Source organism: Amphiura filiformis, chromosome 10 (assembly GCF_039555335.1).
Source record: "Amphiura filiformis chromosome 10, Afil_fr2py, whole genome shotgun sequence".
Taxonomy (NCBI): domain Eukaryota; kingdom Metazoa; phylum Echinodermata; class Ophiuroidea; order Amphilepidida; family Amphiuridae; genus Amphiura; species Amphiura filiformis.
This window is the reverse complement of record NC_092637.1, coordinates 49,284,941-49,300,821: the sequence shown is the minus strand read 5'-3', so window position 1 is coordinate 49,300,821 and position 15,881 is coordinate 49,284,941. Positions and strand designations below refer to the sequence as shown.

Sequence of the window (15,881 nt, the reverse complement as noted above, 5' to 3'; positions counted from 1 at the left end):
CTGCATATTCAAATCATCCTTATACAATGTGATTTTGCAACTAATTTAATTTCATAATTATTTTAAAATTACAATATTTAAATATTGTAGGTATCAGAGCATTTTAAATTTATGTTTTGAATAAAAGTTGAATAATTTGAGATTATAACAAGACAATTTTATATTTTACCTACTTAAAAATGTAGAGGCCTGAAACCTATAATGCATCGCTATACCTTATAAGGGCACGTGCTGGGTGTCACGGAAAGTTGACCGCTGCGGGTGTGACCGAACAGCGCCATTGCTGCTGGTATCAAATTAACAATAAACATGAAAATATGGCAGGCTCATTTATTTCCAATGTGACAAGAAACATAGATTAAGATATTGCTATAGATTAATTCCTTGCCACTTCAGTTGGCAGTTAAAATATTTTAGCAGCACGAACAATAAAGGAAATCATTCAAATTTTCAAAACCAAAATATCTTCATTCGTAAAACAAAAAAACCCATGAGTAACGCAAGAAATGCAAAGCACTAAAGCTTATATTTAAATAAAAAGTGTAATTAAAATTTGAAACCCATAATTTTTCCCCGGGAATTTTTCATTAACTTGAGTTAATGCAAAGTACATGTTAAACAACAAAATTAGATTTAAATTTAATTTAATGATAACATTAGTAAATAAAAACAAAAGGTAGGCCTATAAGTAAAAAGACATTAAAACCATGATCGTTTTTCTTTTTACATTGACATGAGTAAAATATGAAATGCAAAGTACATGTTAATAATAAATTAAAAATATATTTACATGTTAAACAATACATTTATTAGTGATACATTTCAAATTCCAGGCCCTCATGGTAAACAATGAATTAAAATAAAATTTAGCAATACAATATTGTAAATAAACAAAGTTTAAGTAAAAAAAGAACATTCAAAATCCAGATCGCAGAAAATGCAAAGTCCAAATAGTGATACAATTATTGTAAACGTAGTGGTAAAATGAAGTAAATTGGTTTGAAAATAAAACAATAATTCACTTTAATATTAATAGCTTGATACCAAACAAAATTTCGTCTGTTAAAGACAAATTTAAAATTGCAGTAATTGGTTTGAAATAAAGCACTAATGTTCTCTGTATAATTATTAATAATATAAAGCACCAGACCGTGAATGCTCTTTTAGCACAAGTGAAAGAAGTTGAAAATTTACTCACAGGCAGAAAAACTTTTGAACTAGGGGTGTACTATGTAGGCTATAATGGTGTATGTGTAACGTGTGAACTTTGAAATTAGACTCTCAGTTGATGTGAAATGAATGCATGCAGTAGGCCTAACGCTTAAGGGGGTACTACACCACTGCCCAATTTTGTACCTATTTTTGCATTTTTCTCAAAAATTATAAAGCATTGGTGAGATATTTATATTATAGGGGCAAGGACTACAACTACTGCACTGGAAATTTTATTTCAGCACAGACAACAGTTGTGGAGTTACAGTCAAAAATGAGGGAAACCTATATTTGATCAATAAATCAATAACTACTTGCCTTGAGTTGCTGAATTTTCAGTGCAGTAGTTGTAGTCCCTGCCCCTATAATATACATATCTTACTTGTCACCAATGCGCTATAATTTTTGAGAAAATGCATAAATAGGCACGAAATTGGCCAGGGGTGTAGTACCCCCTTAATAACACATTTTACATTATATTAGAGGCTGAGCAATACTTATGAGCGGTAAGGGGTGGGTAAAATGGGGTGGTGGTACTGGTAGAGGGCGAAATGTTTGGCAAGCCAATAAAAAGTTGTTCACATGAATGGGGGAACGCCAGTGGCATATATTTCTTTTTGACATGGGAGGGGGGATGGGGTTGGGAAATTTTCTTGAAGTAGGCCTATAGTGAATTCCGACACCTTTTGGCGACACAATAAGTTAATGGTAGGCCTACAAATGCGCGCGAAAAAGTTTTTTTGCATTTTGGGGCTAAAATGGCCAAATATGAGGTTAATTTGGTCAGAAACCCACATACAGGCGTCAACATTGGGGGATGATTGTATGGACCATCCCCCTGGTAAAATATTGGGGGATTTATCCCCCAACGCCGCTTTTTGGCACACATTTAGGGGCACCTTTTCAATAATACGCTGCAAAAATGCAATAAACATTACGGGTTCAAACATTTAAAAAAATGCAAAATGCCTGCATCCTTGCAGCATTATGCAGCATATAGACCATTTATACGTTTACAAGTCGCCCCCCCCCTCCCAGGCAACGCTCATTCGTCTTACACAAGTGAAAGTGTAGGCCTATATCCCCATATTAAATTATTGCTTATTAAAAAATGGTGAGCTAAAGACCTTTGAACTTCAACTATCAGTTGATCAATTATGTGTCTTTAAAACCTAACTATGCAGTTTTCATCGATTTGGAAATTTAATACTTTTATGTACTTATTACTTATACCTGAGTCCATAATACCTATGGTCTCAGCTTATGGGGGTACACTGCACAACAATGTTTTAAATTTCTCATTTAGAGTGATATGTGCCCCCGGATGATCGTATTACACATCAAAACACATGCATTTATACAACAAAATAGATTTTACAAAACAAACAAACATGCAACAAAAATTAAAAACCTCATTACACACACAAACCCCACATCCCAAGTAGGCCTACATACAACTGCAGCAGAAAATTGAATACCGTTGATGGTTGATTTAGGCCTATAAGAAAAAAAAAACCTTGGCCTAAGTGTATTCTACTGTAATATTATTCAGCGCAAACTTCTTAAAACTTCACTTTTTCCCGTCGTAACAAATATCCCGTCAAGTCAAAATATTTTGTTTTGTAAATTTGTATTCAGTGGGAGTTTTATACCTGAGAGGTGGTCCGGAGCAAGGAAAAACAACATTGTCATGTCTCATATCGATTATTGCCCAATACTACAAATTCCGTAACATATCGAATTGCCCATTTCTGACGAAATTAGTCGACGAAAAGATATTTTTGGTAATAAATTTGCAGTCAAAAAACAAATACGATGGCTGTCAGTGAAGTAAAGTCGATCGCTGAGTTTGAAGAATTAACAGAAAAGTGTGGAAGGTAAAGTAGACGTCGATATGAATTGCTTTAGTGTTTAAAACTGATGATCTTTAAGACTTAGTTCATCGCGGTAGGAGAATTCGGAAACTGTGTCACATTTGTTTGCACTGTCCCTGGGCCCAGTGCCGTACTATTACGCTGAATTTCGTATTCGGCGAGGAGGACGATTTCGACCTCCTCGTTTGTTTACAAACAGAGAGGTAGACAAAGGGGCCTGTCAAACCTGTTCCGCTTGTCCAAATACTCAAGTATCAAAAGGATGGTCCACAATAGAGACTAAATCAGTGATTCACGCAACATGAATAGGGGATTAAAAAACTGTGAAGTAGCACCATGTGCTTCTATTGTCCAATTTGCCATCAAGATTTCGAATGAAAACAGTTCAGACCCAGTACACGATAATGTCAGAAATTAATAATTTGTTCTGGGTCTGATTATTCGGACTACCTGGGCCTGTAGGTACATGTAAGCTTTACATGTATGCTTCTGCCCTGAGAACACAAGGCGGTAGAAGAAGTTCTACCTCGCACTTTGCTTTGATAAGAGGGATTATAAGGCAAAAAAAATTTGCCCTCAAGTGGGAAAGTTGTAGGTACTCGCTTGTCTGTGTTAGGCCAAATAAAAAAATAAACATGTTTCACGTCCCCTCCCGCTTCCTTTTTTGAGGTTTTCTCAAATAAATTTTTATTTTTTGAAATTCAGTTATAACTTTTCAAAAAATGTGTCTAGGAAGTTGGGATGCTTTCTATAGCCTTGTTAAGATACAAGAAACATTTTAGGAAGGTTTTGTGATCATTAGGCTAATGAAAGTTGACTCCCAGTTTCCCGTTACCCGACTCCGGTCAGAAAAAAATGCCGATCAAATATTTCATTATTTTCCATTATTTCATTATTTCACATTTTCAAGTTTTTAAGAAAAAAGGATAGTTTTAATGTCATCTTTCACGTCCGACCGTATTTTAAGCACTTTTACGCCGACCCTGACCGGCCCGAATAGTCTTTGCAAACGCTGGGTTAAACTACGTGGTAAAATGGCGATATCGTAGGGCGCATTTACTGGAGACTAGGAATTCCCTGCATCTAAGTTTCTCCTACCACTAAATGGATAGACCGAACACAAAGAGAGGCAGCCAAGTTCAAGGGAACCAGCGTGTGAACAAATATGAAAGCATTTCTACCGTGCACTATGTAGCGCTATAGACAACATCAAAATAAATAAAATAAACAAAATTTGAAGTCAAATTTATTCTGCTTTTCTTACAAATATTTATGTATTTAATAAAATAAACTTATAAATAAAATGATTTATTTGTCAATTTCTTGCATGGTTGTTTTATTATTAACACGTGCACCCTGTGATGATTTTTACCAGCAACCTCCAGTTTGTGCAAGTAGACAAACTAATTTCCGTATAAATATTGCTTCCAAAGATGTGCTAGTGGAGAGTAAGTTTGGTTTGTAAAAAGTAGTGTGCAATAGAACACACAGACACCGTGTATTTATATGGAAAAGTGGTTCTCCAAAGACTATCATGGACTTCTGGTGCTTTCATATGTTGCACAACCTATAGGTTAATTTGAAGATTCCAAAGAAGATGTGCTTAATTAAAATTTGTTTTGAAGTGAAGCATGGTCATTACTAACTATACTTTATTATTTTATTTGGGCCTCAAAACATAGCATTCCGTAATTAACTTTGCACCGATAACGAAAGTTTGAAAATAATGAATAATGAATAATGAAACAGTCACCTACCCAGTCATGAAAAACTATGTAACGGGAAACTGGGGATCAACTTTCATTAGCCTTAGAGGGGGTGTAACTCTCAGACTCAGAACAACAAATAAAAAAGGGCCTCCTCCTTTTTCCAGGCATTATTGTATGTACGGATTGTACGCTAAAACAGCTCTAAGTATGGGTATTTACACCAATTTTGCGATAAAAAATAGAAAATAAAAAGCCCCTCTTCCTCCTTTTTTTTTTTCGAAAACCGGACGTGAAACATGTTTTATTTTTTACTTGGCCTTATATCATAATATATGGTCATGTGTCATATGGTGGGACCCCAAAATAGTGGGAGGCGTTACATTTTTCTCTCCTCTTCCAGATTTAAGGGGGTACTACACCCCTGCCCAATTTTGTGCCTATTTTTACATTTTTCTCAAAAATTATAGAGCATTGCCTTGGTGACAAGTAAGGTATGGATACATATTATAGGGGCAAGGTCAAGGACTACAACCAGTGTTCAAATCCGGGGTACTCAAGTTTGGTTTTGGTAGGGACGTGCAGCTGAGATTTTGGAAGTAGACCCATAAATATACCAATTTTTCAAGAAATTTGGACCCATTGATATACCAAAAGTCAAAATTTTCGGCCGAATTTACCTGATATTGTCTTAGTTTTTACAAATTTTCCCAAAATTTTGGGAAAATTTTGGCCAGATTAAAGAAAAATTGGGCTGTTTTCCGAAAAAATTGAGAAAATTTTGAAAAAAGGACCCATTCATATACCAAAATAGGCTTTGAAAAAGGGGTCATAGAATTGATATACCAGAAGGCTGAAAATGCTACCCATCTTTGCCGCACGTCCCCCTATTGTCATACCCCGGGTTCGAAATAAGCACTTATCCTCTTGTCCTCTTGTCCAAAAATCACTGGGGACAACCAAATTGAGCTATGTACTTATCCCCTGGACAACCATTATATTTTACCTCCTGGCTCCAAATATATGACACATTTTGGGGACAACCAAATTGTTTTGAGGACAAGCAGAATTTATGCTTTAGTTGTCCTCGGGACAACCTTCATATTTTCCCTATTTCGAACACTGACTACAACTGCTACACTGGAAATTTTATTTCAGCACAGACAACAGTTGTGGAGTTACAGTCAAAAATGAGGGAAAACCAATATTTGATCAATAAATCAATAACTACTTGCCTTGAGTTGCTGAATTTTCAGTGCAGTAGTTATAGTCCTTGCCTCTATAATATACATATCTTACTTGTCACCAATGCACTATAATTTTTGAGAAAAACACAAAAATAAGCAAAAAATTGGCTAGGGGTGTAGTATCCCCTTAACTTGTTGGTACAGAGCTATTCTTTGTCCAATTGCAATAAGTTTAGGCTCATTATACAGCTTGATTATTCTACTTTTCAAATATGTTTCACAATTTGAAATTATCATTTGTTTAATTAGTGAAAAATATTAAAATATTAACGAGGATAAACCTGGAGGATAAGCGGTAGAGGAGTATGTCTTTTGTCAATAGTAAGTTGTATTTTGTAATTTTGTGTTTTTGATCGCAAAGATCGGATATTTTTATCCCCGATTCCAATTCTGCACCCTTCGCAAGGGTGGAGAATTCGGCAGAACTTTGACGATAATTTTGCCTTTTTGGATACTAAAATGCATTCGATCCTTAATTTTGTTTCAACCGAGTCTTAAATTAGCAAGCACAATAAGGTGGGTATTACTATTAATTTTATATACCTTTGATTTGATGAAATTTTGAAGAAGTTTTTCAAATATCTGACCTGCGCAAACAGTTAAGCGTGTATTTTCCATAGACAGACAAAATGGCGTGAGCCAGTCCTTAGGTACGGTATGTATCGTAGGACTGGCGAGCGAGTCTAGACTCGCTTGCCAGTTTCGTGTACACCATTTGTAGTTGCACACTGTCTGAGACTGGCTTATCATTATGCCATTTTGTGTGTCAATGGGATTTACACACTTAACATTTTGCGCAGCTCAAACATTTCAACAATTTTTTTTGCAATTCAGTCAATTTATGAAATTGCACAAGCAAACTTAGTACAAATTAAACTTATAATGTAAGTGGCACCAACATTACCCAATTTTCAAGGGCTTTTTATAAAAATTACAAGTTTTTCTGGGGTTTTCAAAGTTTTTCTATGGAGGTTTTTTGAAGTTACTCTTGTAGGAAATACAAGTGGAAGCAGTCAAATGTTGATGGACAAAGGTAATGCATGAACATTTTTCATAGTCCAGAACAAATTTTCTTGAAAATCTGTGCACCTGATTGGTCAGTTCAGTGCACAGGGTTGTAATGTGAGCAGCTCTGTGTGTACTGTTGGTTGGTGGTTTCCCATCTGTGCAAGTGATCATCATGGATTGGTGGTGGTACCTGGTGTACCTGGTGTGTTCCCATCAGCACTTCAGGATCTTCCTCGGTCCCAAAGCAAAACAACTGATGCGCAGTAAAACCTCTAAATCAAGTGTAATGTTTTCATTTTCAGCGGATTGTTGGTTATTCATTTCTGGGCACCATGGGCAACTCAGTGCGAGGTGATGAACACGGCAATGACAGAACTGGCCAAAGCAAACCTGCAGGTCAACTTTTCAAAGGTATGTACAATAAGTATACTACATGTACATTGCTAATATATAAATGAACTACGTAGAGCAGCCATGTCTGTGGTGCAAGTCAAACCGCATCTGTTTAAATTCTGCTTTGTTTTAAATTATTAGCTCATACTGCCTGTTACTTATGAGCTTAAACTAACATGCTAATGTTAGCACATCTACTATGCTACAAACAAAAAATTGTGCACAAAAACTGACGTATTGATGATTTTTCGAATGAGCAAATCGTTGATATGAAGAGACCTTTAACTTGGGTATCATCAGACCTCTGAACAATTTGTACTTAAGTTGAGAACTAATCATTTTAACTCGCTCCATGTGTACATGTATGTACCGTATGTGTTTTAAGTCGAACAAGAATACATTTTTTATATATAATTATTATAAGTTCTTATTAATATTACAAAATGAATTGTATTTTTCAGATTGAAGCAGAATCTGTTCCTGAGGTGTCTCTCAAATGTGAGATAACAGCAGTACCCACTTGTGTTCTTCTCAAGGTAAAGTATAATATATACAAAATGTAGTGCAGTTTCCTACATAGATGTAAAAAGGAATAAATCTAAAACCACTAGTAATCGCTCCACTTATCTACTGCTGATACCTTATTGATAGAGCTTTCAATATACATGTAGCATGAAAAGTGTGCCAACATACAGCGTCCATAATAACATCATTATTTAGAGGTTAATAACTGCGCATCGGTTATTTGGAGGGCATTGTGAAAAATCTAAACATTTTGCCTTTGGAACCGAGGAATATCCCGAGGCGTAGCCCGAGGGATATTCCGAGGTCCAAAGCAAAATGTTTAGATTTTTCACAATGCCCATATATTACCGATGCAAAGTTATTAACCTCATTCATAACCGCACTTTAATCTCTTCACCTTACAAAATAACACAATATTTTGTTCAAAAGTTTATAAAAATAGATGATTTTTACATCTTCCCTTGCCAAAAATCGATCAGGCTAAAACAGAACGACCAATAACAAAAGTGCGTATCACAATCTGTGCAAATATGGTAGCGTGCAATCCAAATACGGCAGCCAGCGCGCACGCGCAGTTTGTTGGACGACAATACATGCGCACGCAGAAGTCAATTGTGTGCGACATTGGAACAATTACGCATTTTGCGGTCAATTGTGAGATATTAATGACCTCGATTTGCGTTCACGTTTTCGCAAATAATAAAATATGATTGGATCGCACGCATCGCGTTTATTAATGAGGTTATGAATACATAATATCTTTCTATCTGTTGGTTTATCCACTGTGGTTTATCATTTGGGTTGGGCTAGGCCAGCTAGGAGTGAAATTGGCCAAAGGTGGTAATTACCAGTAATTAATTGGGCTTGGTTTTATATGATTTTCACAAGCACTCATGTACTAGGGTGGGTAGTGACTGACTGACTGACTGTCTTCTCCACACCTAGAAGGTTTTGGTATTTCTATAGAAAGATCAAGGAGTCTATAGCTATCAACAAGAAACATCAAGTCAAATGAAACAGATACAGGGTTGAGATCTACCAAAAATTTACACAAATCTTCTTTTAGAAACACCAAACCCATCCAGGTGTGAAGAAGACAGTCAGCCAGCCTGAGTCACTACTCCCTGATGATGGTAAAGGTCAGTACCAAAAGTATTTGCAAGGTAATGAATATTTCCCTCATTAGTTTTTGTTGAAAGCTTTTAAAAAACTTTATTTCAGAATAAGCAAGTGATTGACAGGGTGAATGGAGCCAATGGAGCAGAGCTTGAGAAGAAAGTGAAACATCACGCTGACGCTAATGCTAGTCCTGCACCCCCACCCAAAGAGGTAATGTTGATTTATTTGTTTTTCTTGGTTTTTTTTATTGAAACAGTTCCTCTATTCTGAGATACAATTTGGTTTTGAAGCATGCAGGAAAAAGAGGGCCACTCTAAAAAATCAAGTGAACAATTGCTAGTTTTGAAAGGTTACAAAAAATTGTAAGTCACATTGAGTGCATTTTGAGATAAATGGCAAAAAAGGTAGGGGAGACTTCCTCTTGGAAGTTAAATTTCAGACTTTTACACTCGCTCTATGTTCATTCTTTTTGAGCTGCTTGGCTGGGTTTTTTTTTTCATTTGTTATGTTTGGTCACTCACATGCATACCTGATATAATCATACTCCTCTGTTCTACTTAGGCCATCTTAATTTAATAGTTAGTCTCAAAGCCCCGTGCGCATTAGTAAAATTGCCCATTTTTTCTGCTGTTTTTTTTTCTTCAAATCCACCACACAAAAATATCACATCTGAAAATAGCCTAAAAAACAAAAACGCAATCCGCATTATGTTTTCAGCTTGAGAAGGGCTTTGAGACAAACTATTAAATGAAGATGACACATGGAAAAGGATCAAGCAAGTTGTATGTCATTTTAAAATTAATGTGCAGTAAAAAACTTTGAAAATAACTGTGTCATGTACATGTAGTAAAAAAAATAATGATCTATAAAAGCACAACATTTGGCTCCACCATTAATTTCTGATGAAGCTTTTGATTGTAGGTCTGCTAATACAATACACTTTTATCTTTCCAAAATAGTCAGCGCACATGAATCTTTGAAAAGATATCAAAGAGAGTTTGAATCGTTAGATCTACACTTTGACCACTAATTAGCTAAACCACCAGTACTGAGTAAACATTGAAGAGTTAGTACAATCAAAGTCAAACGTTCTGTTAATCTCGGTATTTGAATATAATTTAGTTGACGTAAGTGTCTTTTTTCCTGCAATTCATTTCTTACAGGACCTGAACACAAAATTGAAGAGGTTAATCAACACAGCTCCATGCATGCTATTCATGAAAGGTAACCCTGATCAGCCAAGGTGTGGCTTCAGTCGTACAACCATAGAACTCCTCAACAGAAATAACATCCAGTATAAGACCTTTGATATCTTGGAAGATAATGACGTTAGGCAAGGTAAGTCACAAGATACTTTATTGTCCTTGCCAAACAAGATCGGAAAGAGGTCGGAAAGATATTGAACTGTATATGCTGTGTGTAATTGATATGCGTTGGTGATTGCCTGCAAATGAGGACACACACAAGACTTTCCACATTTAAACAGTGGACCTACGTGCAAATGAACAGCATCCTCAGTTCCCAGAGGTCTGCAGTAAGTTGCAATTGCATGCTAAATTCATTTGAGCAATATGTCCGCTATGTGCATTAATATAGCAACTGTATAGCATGGTCTTCGGAAAATTGGGTCTGTGTATGATAAAAATTAACGTTAACCTTGGACAAGGGGCCAAGTGCACGGTTCGATTTAGAGGGGTTTTACATGCACAAATGCATGTAACTTTGGCTCTGTGCATGTAGAATTTTGCCTGTGCATGCAAAATTTTGTGTTATTTGGTCCATTTTGAGGAAAAAATCGGAGTTGTGCATGTACATTTTATTTTCTAAATCGAACCCTGGCCAAGTGATGTCCTAAGTTGATTTGGACTACAAGTTCGCACTCCCACAGGGACATATATGTTGCGCACAAGTCTAAAAATGTTTTTTCAACAACATAGAAACAAATTACTTCACAAATATTGCTTTTACAATAGGTTTGAAGTCATTCCATATCTACCCATAATTATTATCTGAATGATTTCAATGTGAAAATAGATTTTGCATGATCTATTTTTAGTAAACTAAACACCTCAAATAATGAAAGGCTGCACTTATGTAACCCATCCTACAATTAACAATTGAATAATCCGCCATTGTACAGGCACTTGGGATAGTCAGCAGGGGCCCATCACGGGAAAGCAAGCTGACCACGCTTGGTATCAAATTGGAGCTAACAAGATTCTGCACACAACCTTATCAATCAAATTGTCATAACAAGATCAGGTTTTGGTGTAGGACGGGTTACATAAGTCATGATAAGTGCAGACTTTCTTTGTTTGAGGTGTTTATTTCATATAATGTGATATTCTTGTAATCACAGACAAAATTATGTAAAACACCATTTTTCCTAGGTTTGAAGACGTATTCCAATTGGCCCACCTTCCCACAGTTATATTTGAATGGAGAATTGGTTGGAGGTCTGGATATATTGAAAGAAATGGAGGAGAATGGTGATATGAAGGAAGGCTTCCCAGTGCAGGAGAAACTCGATGACAGGTAGGTGATAATTCAAAAGGTTGAGTACATTTATTTTCATCACATTCACAGAGATAACAAAATTTATATCACATTGGTCTGAATATCACCAGCCACATAATATTGAAAAAGTTCAGCTGTATTTCAATTTTCAAGTTTGGAAATTCTACAACAGCAGTCCGTCAAGAATGTGTCACTAAGTAAAAAGAGATCAGAACCTAAGAGAACTGACTTTACTATCGACTGCTCAGTGCCAGAAGTGGGTAAGTGCAATAGCTGCCCTTTGAACATTTTGCAATTAATTTACACACAGTATATTGTATTCATCTACACATGGCAGCTATTGCACTTACCCACTGCCCTTTGAACATTTTGCAATTAATTTACACACAGTATATTGTATTCATCTACACATGGCAGCTATTGCACTTATCCACTTTTGGCACTGAGCAGTTGCGATGTGTGCATGCCATGTCGCATAGAAGGCGAGATGGTGTACCTCCGGCTTATTTAAGTATGTATTTCCCCATATCATACACCTGGTGAACTTTGATGTAAAGTACATATTATTTCTTGTTCCATGCCTAAGACCTCCATGCCTATGATATAAATGTTGAGTCAAGGAATAGAGATTAGGAAGAGAAGGAGTACATACCATGAACAGAGATGAAGGTTGATATCATCTTTCTCACATTATGAATGAGCTGCTGCATCCTGTGGTAAAAATTCCATCAGGAAAATAAATGAAAAACTGACAACACCAAGTCAATCACCAGGAATTCAATAGGTGATTGGATGAACAGTTCTCAGTAGCAATCCTCATCCAGTGTTGACAAAAATAACAGCTTGTACACAAAATATATTGGATCAGAAATAAGAACCTTTTGATTGACAGCAAGAGAAAGATTATAATTTCATATTTGACGGCAATGTCGGCACATGTAATATGCATACTACTTCTTTATGGTCTGTACATTGTAGAATGCATTTGTGTATAACACTCACCAGCTGCAAATCTCATGCAAGACGTTTACCATACAGAAAAGGAGTATTATCATAATATTTGTCTTTTTATATAGGTTAAAAAAGTTAACCAACTCAGCACCATGCATGCTATTCATGAAGGGTAATCCAGATCAGCCAAGGTGTGGCTTCAGTCGTACAACCATAGAACTCCTCAACAGAAATAACATCCAGTATAAGACCTTTGATATCTTGGAAGATAACGAGGTCAGGCAGGGTAAGTAACAGTGTTGTAATGATTCGACCCGTGTTGAGTCTCATATATGTTGTTCACTTGGGTCGATGACTCAACTCAACATTAACCCTTAACCCTCCACCCTCCACCTTCCCAAACATCAAAAACCTCAATGCACAAAGCAACTGTATGCGCATACCTCAGGTGCCAGACACACAACCAGGGATGGCGTGCCACAGGGTGTACCTTGGCTGGCCAAGCTAGGTGCTTTTTGGTGATGAGGGTGAAAGAAAGAAGAGAAATGTTATTTTCACAGGTGCTGTTTTTAGCCACAGACCCCTTATGTTCCAGACACAACCAGGGATAACACGCCTTGAGGTGCACCTTGCGCCTTGATATGCACCTTGTTGAAACCCCAATCATAATTAGTTCTAGAGATAAGGTCATTTTAGTATTGCTCAGAACAATAAAATACAAATATTAAGGTTAGCAACGATTTCAAACTGTTGCAATTTGGTAGTTCACAGCATCGTGTGAATGGTAGTGAGCTTTGGCAAAAATTGCATTGATCATTTCATAGTGAGCTTGTAGAAGAATTCAAATATCACAGATATACTTTTGTAGGTCCTGTGGTTCTTGAGTTATGTTGTAAAGAGAGCTGAAACAACAACACTTTTGTAAAACGTACATGACTCATTAACAACTATAAATTAAGTATGTTTTCAAAGTATATATGATTTGTAGAATGAACTTTTGCAAAACATCAAAGTGTTATTTTTCAATAATATATTGATTTAAATAATGAAAGTCAATTTTGTTTGGCTGCTATAACCAACAATATGTCGTGTCCCCATAAAGGAAGTTGAATACTATTATTGGCTATATCTCAAAATGAATAGTCCCAACATCAGATTCATTTTACATAATCACATACATCACAAATGTGTTTCGCATGATGATGCAGTCCGAGTTGCTAATATTTATGACAATTCACTTGTTCTCTTTTTCAGGTTTAAAAACATTCTCTAACTGGCCAACATATCCTCAATTATACCTGAATGGTGACCTGGTTGGCGGTCTGGACATTCTTAAGGAGATGGAAGAGAACGGTGATCTCAAAGACGGATTCCCTACAACAGAAAACGCACAAAGGTGGGTCAATGTTAATTTTTTACTGAGTATTGTTGACTAAATAAAATCCCAAATGAAATGAAAGAATAAGCCTTCCCAAGAAAAAGTACAGCATGTCTCTATTGAAATAAATAGCAGGCTGGGAAATAAGATAATGAAGACCAGTGGGCCACTTAATCTTAACAAAAAGGCCCTGGTCTACTGGTTATTGCCCTGAACCAGGGGCCATTTTGAATGAACCACAGGACAGTTTGTTAAAAGTATCTGCAATGTATATCACCACATGGCTTTCAGCCATGAGGATCAGGGGCCTGTATGAACTAAATAGGTAGATACTAGTCATGCGTATGTACATAAAGCCAGGGGCCATTTGTGGCTTTACAGGAGCCTTTACAGGATACAATAATACCTTACCATATGAAGTATGCAACTTGACCTAGAAAACCTTTCTAATATATTTTACTATGTTGGTTTATCCTGCCAAAAATACGTAAATGTTATTCTACATGTACATGTATAAAGGTATCCTTTATTTATTGGCTACCTTTATCAATTTCCAAATATTATCATGCTCTTGTGGAATGCACTACAGAATCTTGTGAAATTCCTTTAAGGGAATCAATCTCCTAATGAATATATTTTGTAACAAACATGGGTGAGATGTGTGTGTTATGTGTTGCAGACACAAAAATAGTAAGTGAAAAGTAATCAATTTTTTATTCTTCTTTTTCTCCCTAGTTCATGATACAAGGCATCAGATTTGTCAGCAGCATCTATATCGCTACATGCATCAGTTCCAGCATCTCTAATACTCAAAGGATAGAGGATGTATCCCTTGAACTGTGAAATAATGTAATGATGAATCAAAGCTACAAAGGACAATGGACATTTATTTGTAAAGGATTGAATAGATTCCGATTGATGTCAACCCCAGAGATACACTAAATGGTCTGCAAAAAAATTGCTTGTTTCCCCCAAAAAAAATTCTTTGATTTTGGGGAATTCAAATTAAAATTAACTTATCATATATAATGCAAGTGCAGCGAGCCCAGCTGCTTTAATTTGTGGCTACCAGTGTGTGTACTGTACATTTGATTCTGATGAGTGTACTGTAGAGTACCCTCACCAACGAAGTGTACCTTTGGGGCTGGCAGGAGCCATAACAACTGAGTTTAGATTTGAGCTTGATTCGAGTATCATCAAAACGTTGACACAAAAGGGGTTTGGTTATGCTTATTGGTTATTATATATGTATTATTTGCTGTATTTACACAGTTAGCAAGTGAAAAGATCACTATCAGACCGAAGGTGGCAAATGTGAAATTTTACGCACTCACATGTAATGCATATCTGCACTTACGTTCATTTGCATGCATGCTACTGAAAAAGTGTGGATTCATCATCAATTAGCAACGGTTGGCTCCATGTTCAAAGGTATAGGAAGAGCTGTTGAAAAGTTTGCAAGCAAGTGTGCTGGGAATGTAACGATTTTGGCAATAAATTTGTGAATATTCTCAGTCATCCAGTTGTTAAAATCACAAAGTTTTGAATTAAATCTTTTACTGGAACCTACTTGTACAACTTGCTTCATTGCGTAAGATACCATCAGACTTCATCAGGCAACTGACCTGCTGGGCTGGTCATGTGATACTTGAAGACAACTAGGGATCTTCTTGCAAGGGATAAGTTGTGTCTCAGTCTCCATTTCTTGTTTAGTGGAGCTCTGAAAACAAGGACTTTTTCCTATCTAACAGAGGACCTTCACCTTGCACGCCCAAAGCCAAGCTGCAACCTGTAGATGCACTTAACTTTTTACTATCCAACTATCCAGCAGTGTAGGGTAATGTCTTACTCAGTTGCCTGATGAAGTCTGGTGGTATCAGAAGTAATGTGGCAAGTTGTAAAAGTAAATTCTAGAAAAACTTGTGATTTGAGCAATAATATGCTTGCATGG

General features: G+C 36.4%; 1 protein-coding gene across 1 annotated transcript; it reads left to right on the top strand.

The window, feature by feature from the left end:
- The first annotated feature begins 2,951 nt into the window (after positions 1-2,951).
- Positions 2,952-14,905, top strand: LOC140162992 (glutaredoxin-3-like). Its single transcript, XM_072186324.1, has 9 exons — positions 2,952-3,089; positions 7,350-7,458; positions 7,902-7,976; positions 9,187-9,294; positions 10,248-10,422; positions 11,475-11,619; positions 12,678-12,838; positions 13,807-13,948; positions 14,666-14,905. The coding sequence occupies exons 1-9, from the start codon at positions 3,028-3,030 to the stop codon at positions 14,670-14,672; spliced, it is 984 nt and encodes a 327-aa protein (XP_072042425.1). The 5' UTR covers positions 2,952-3,027; the 3' UTR covers positions 14,673-14,905.
- The last annotated feature ends 976 nt before the right edge of the window (positions 14,906-15,881 follow it).

Coding starts and splice junctions, on each gene's coding strand:
- LOC140162992 (XM_072186324.1), top strand. CDS start 3,028: ATGGCTGTCAGTGAAGTAAAGTCGATCGCTGAGTTTGAAGAATTAACA. Junction 9,295..10,247: donor CTGCACCCCCACCCAAAGAG/GTAATGTTGATT, acceptor CATTTCTTACAG/GACCTGAACACAAAATTGAA. Junction 10,423..11,474: donor AGATAATGACGTTAGGCAAG/GTAAGTCACAAG, acceptor CATTTTTCCTAG/GTTTGAAGACGTATTCCAAT.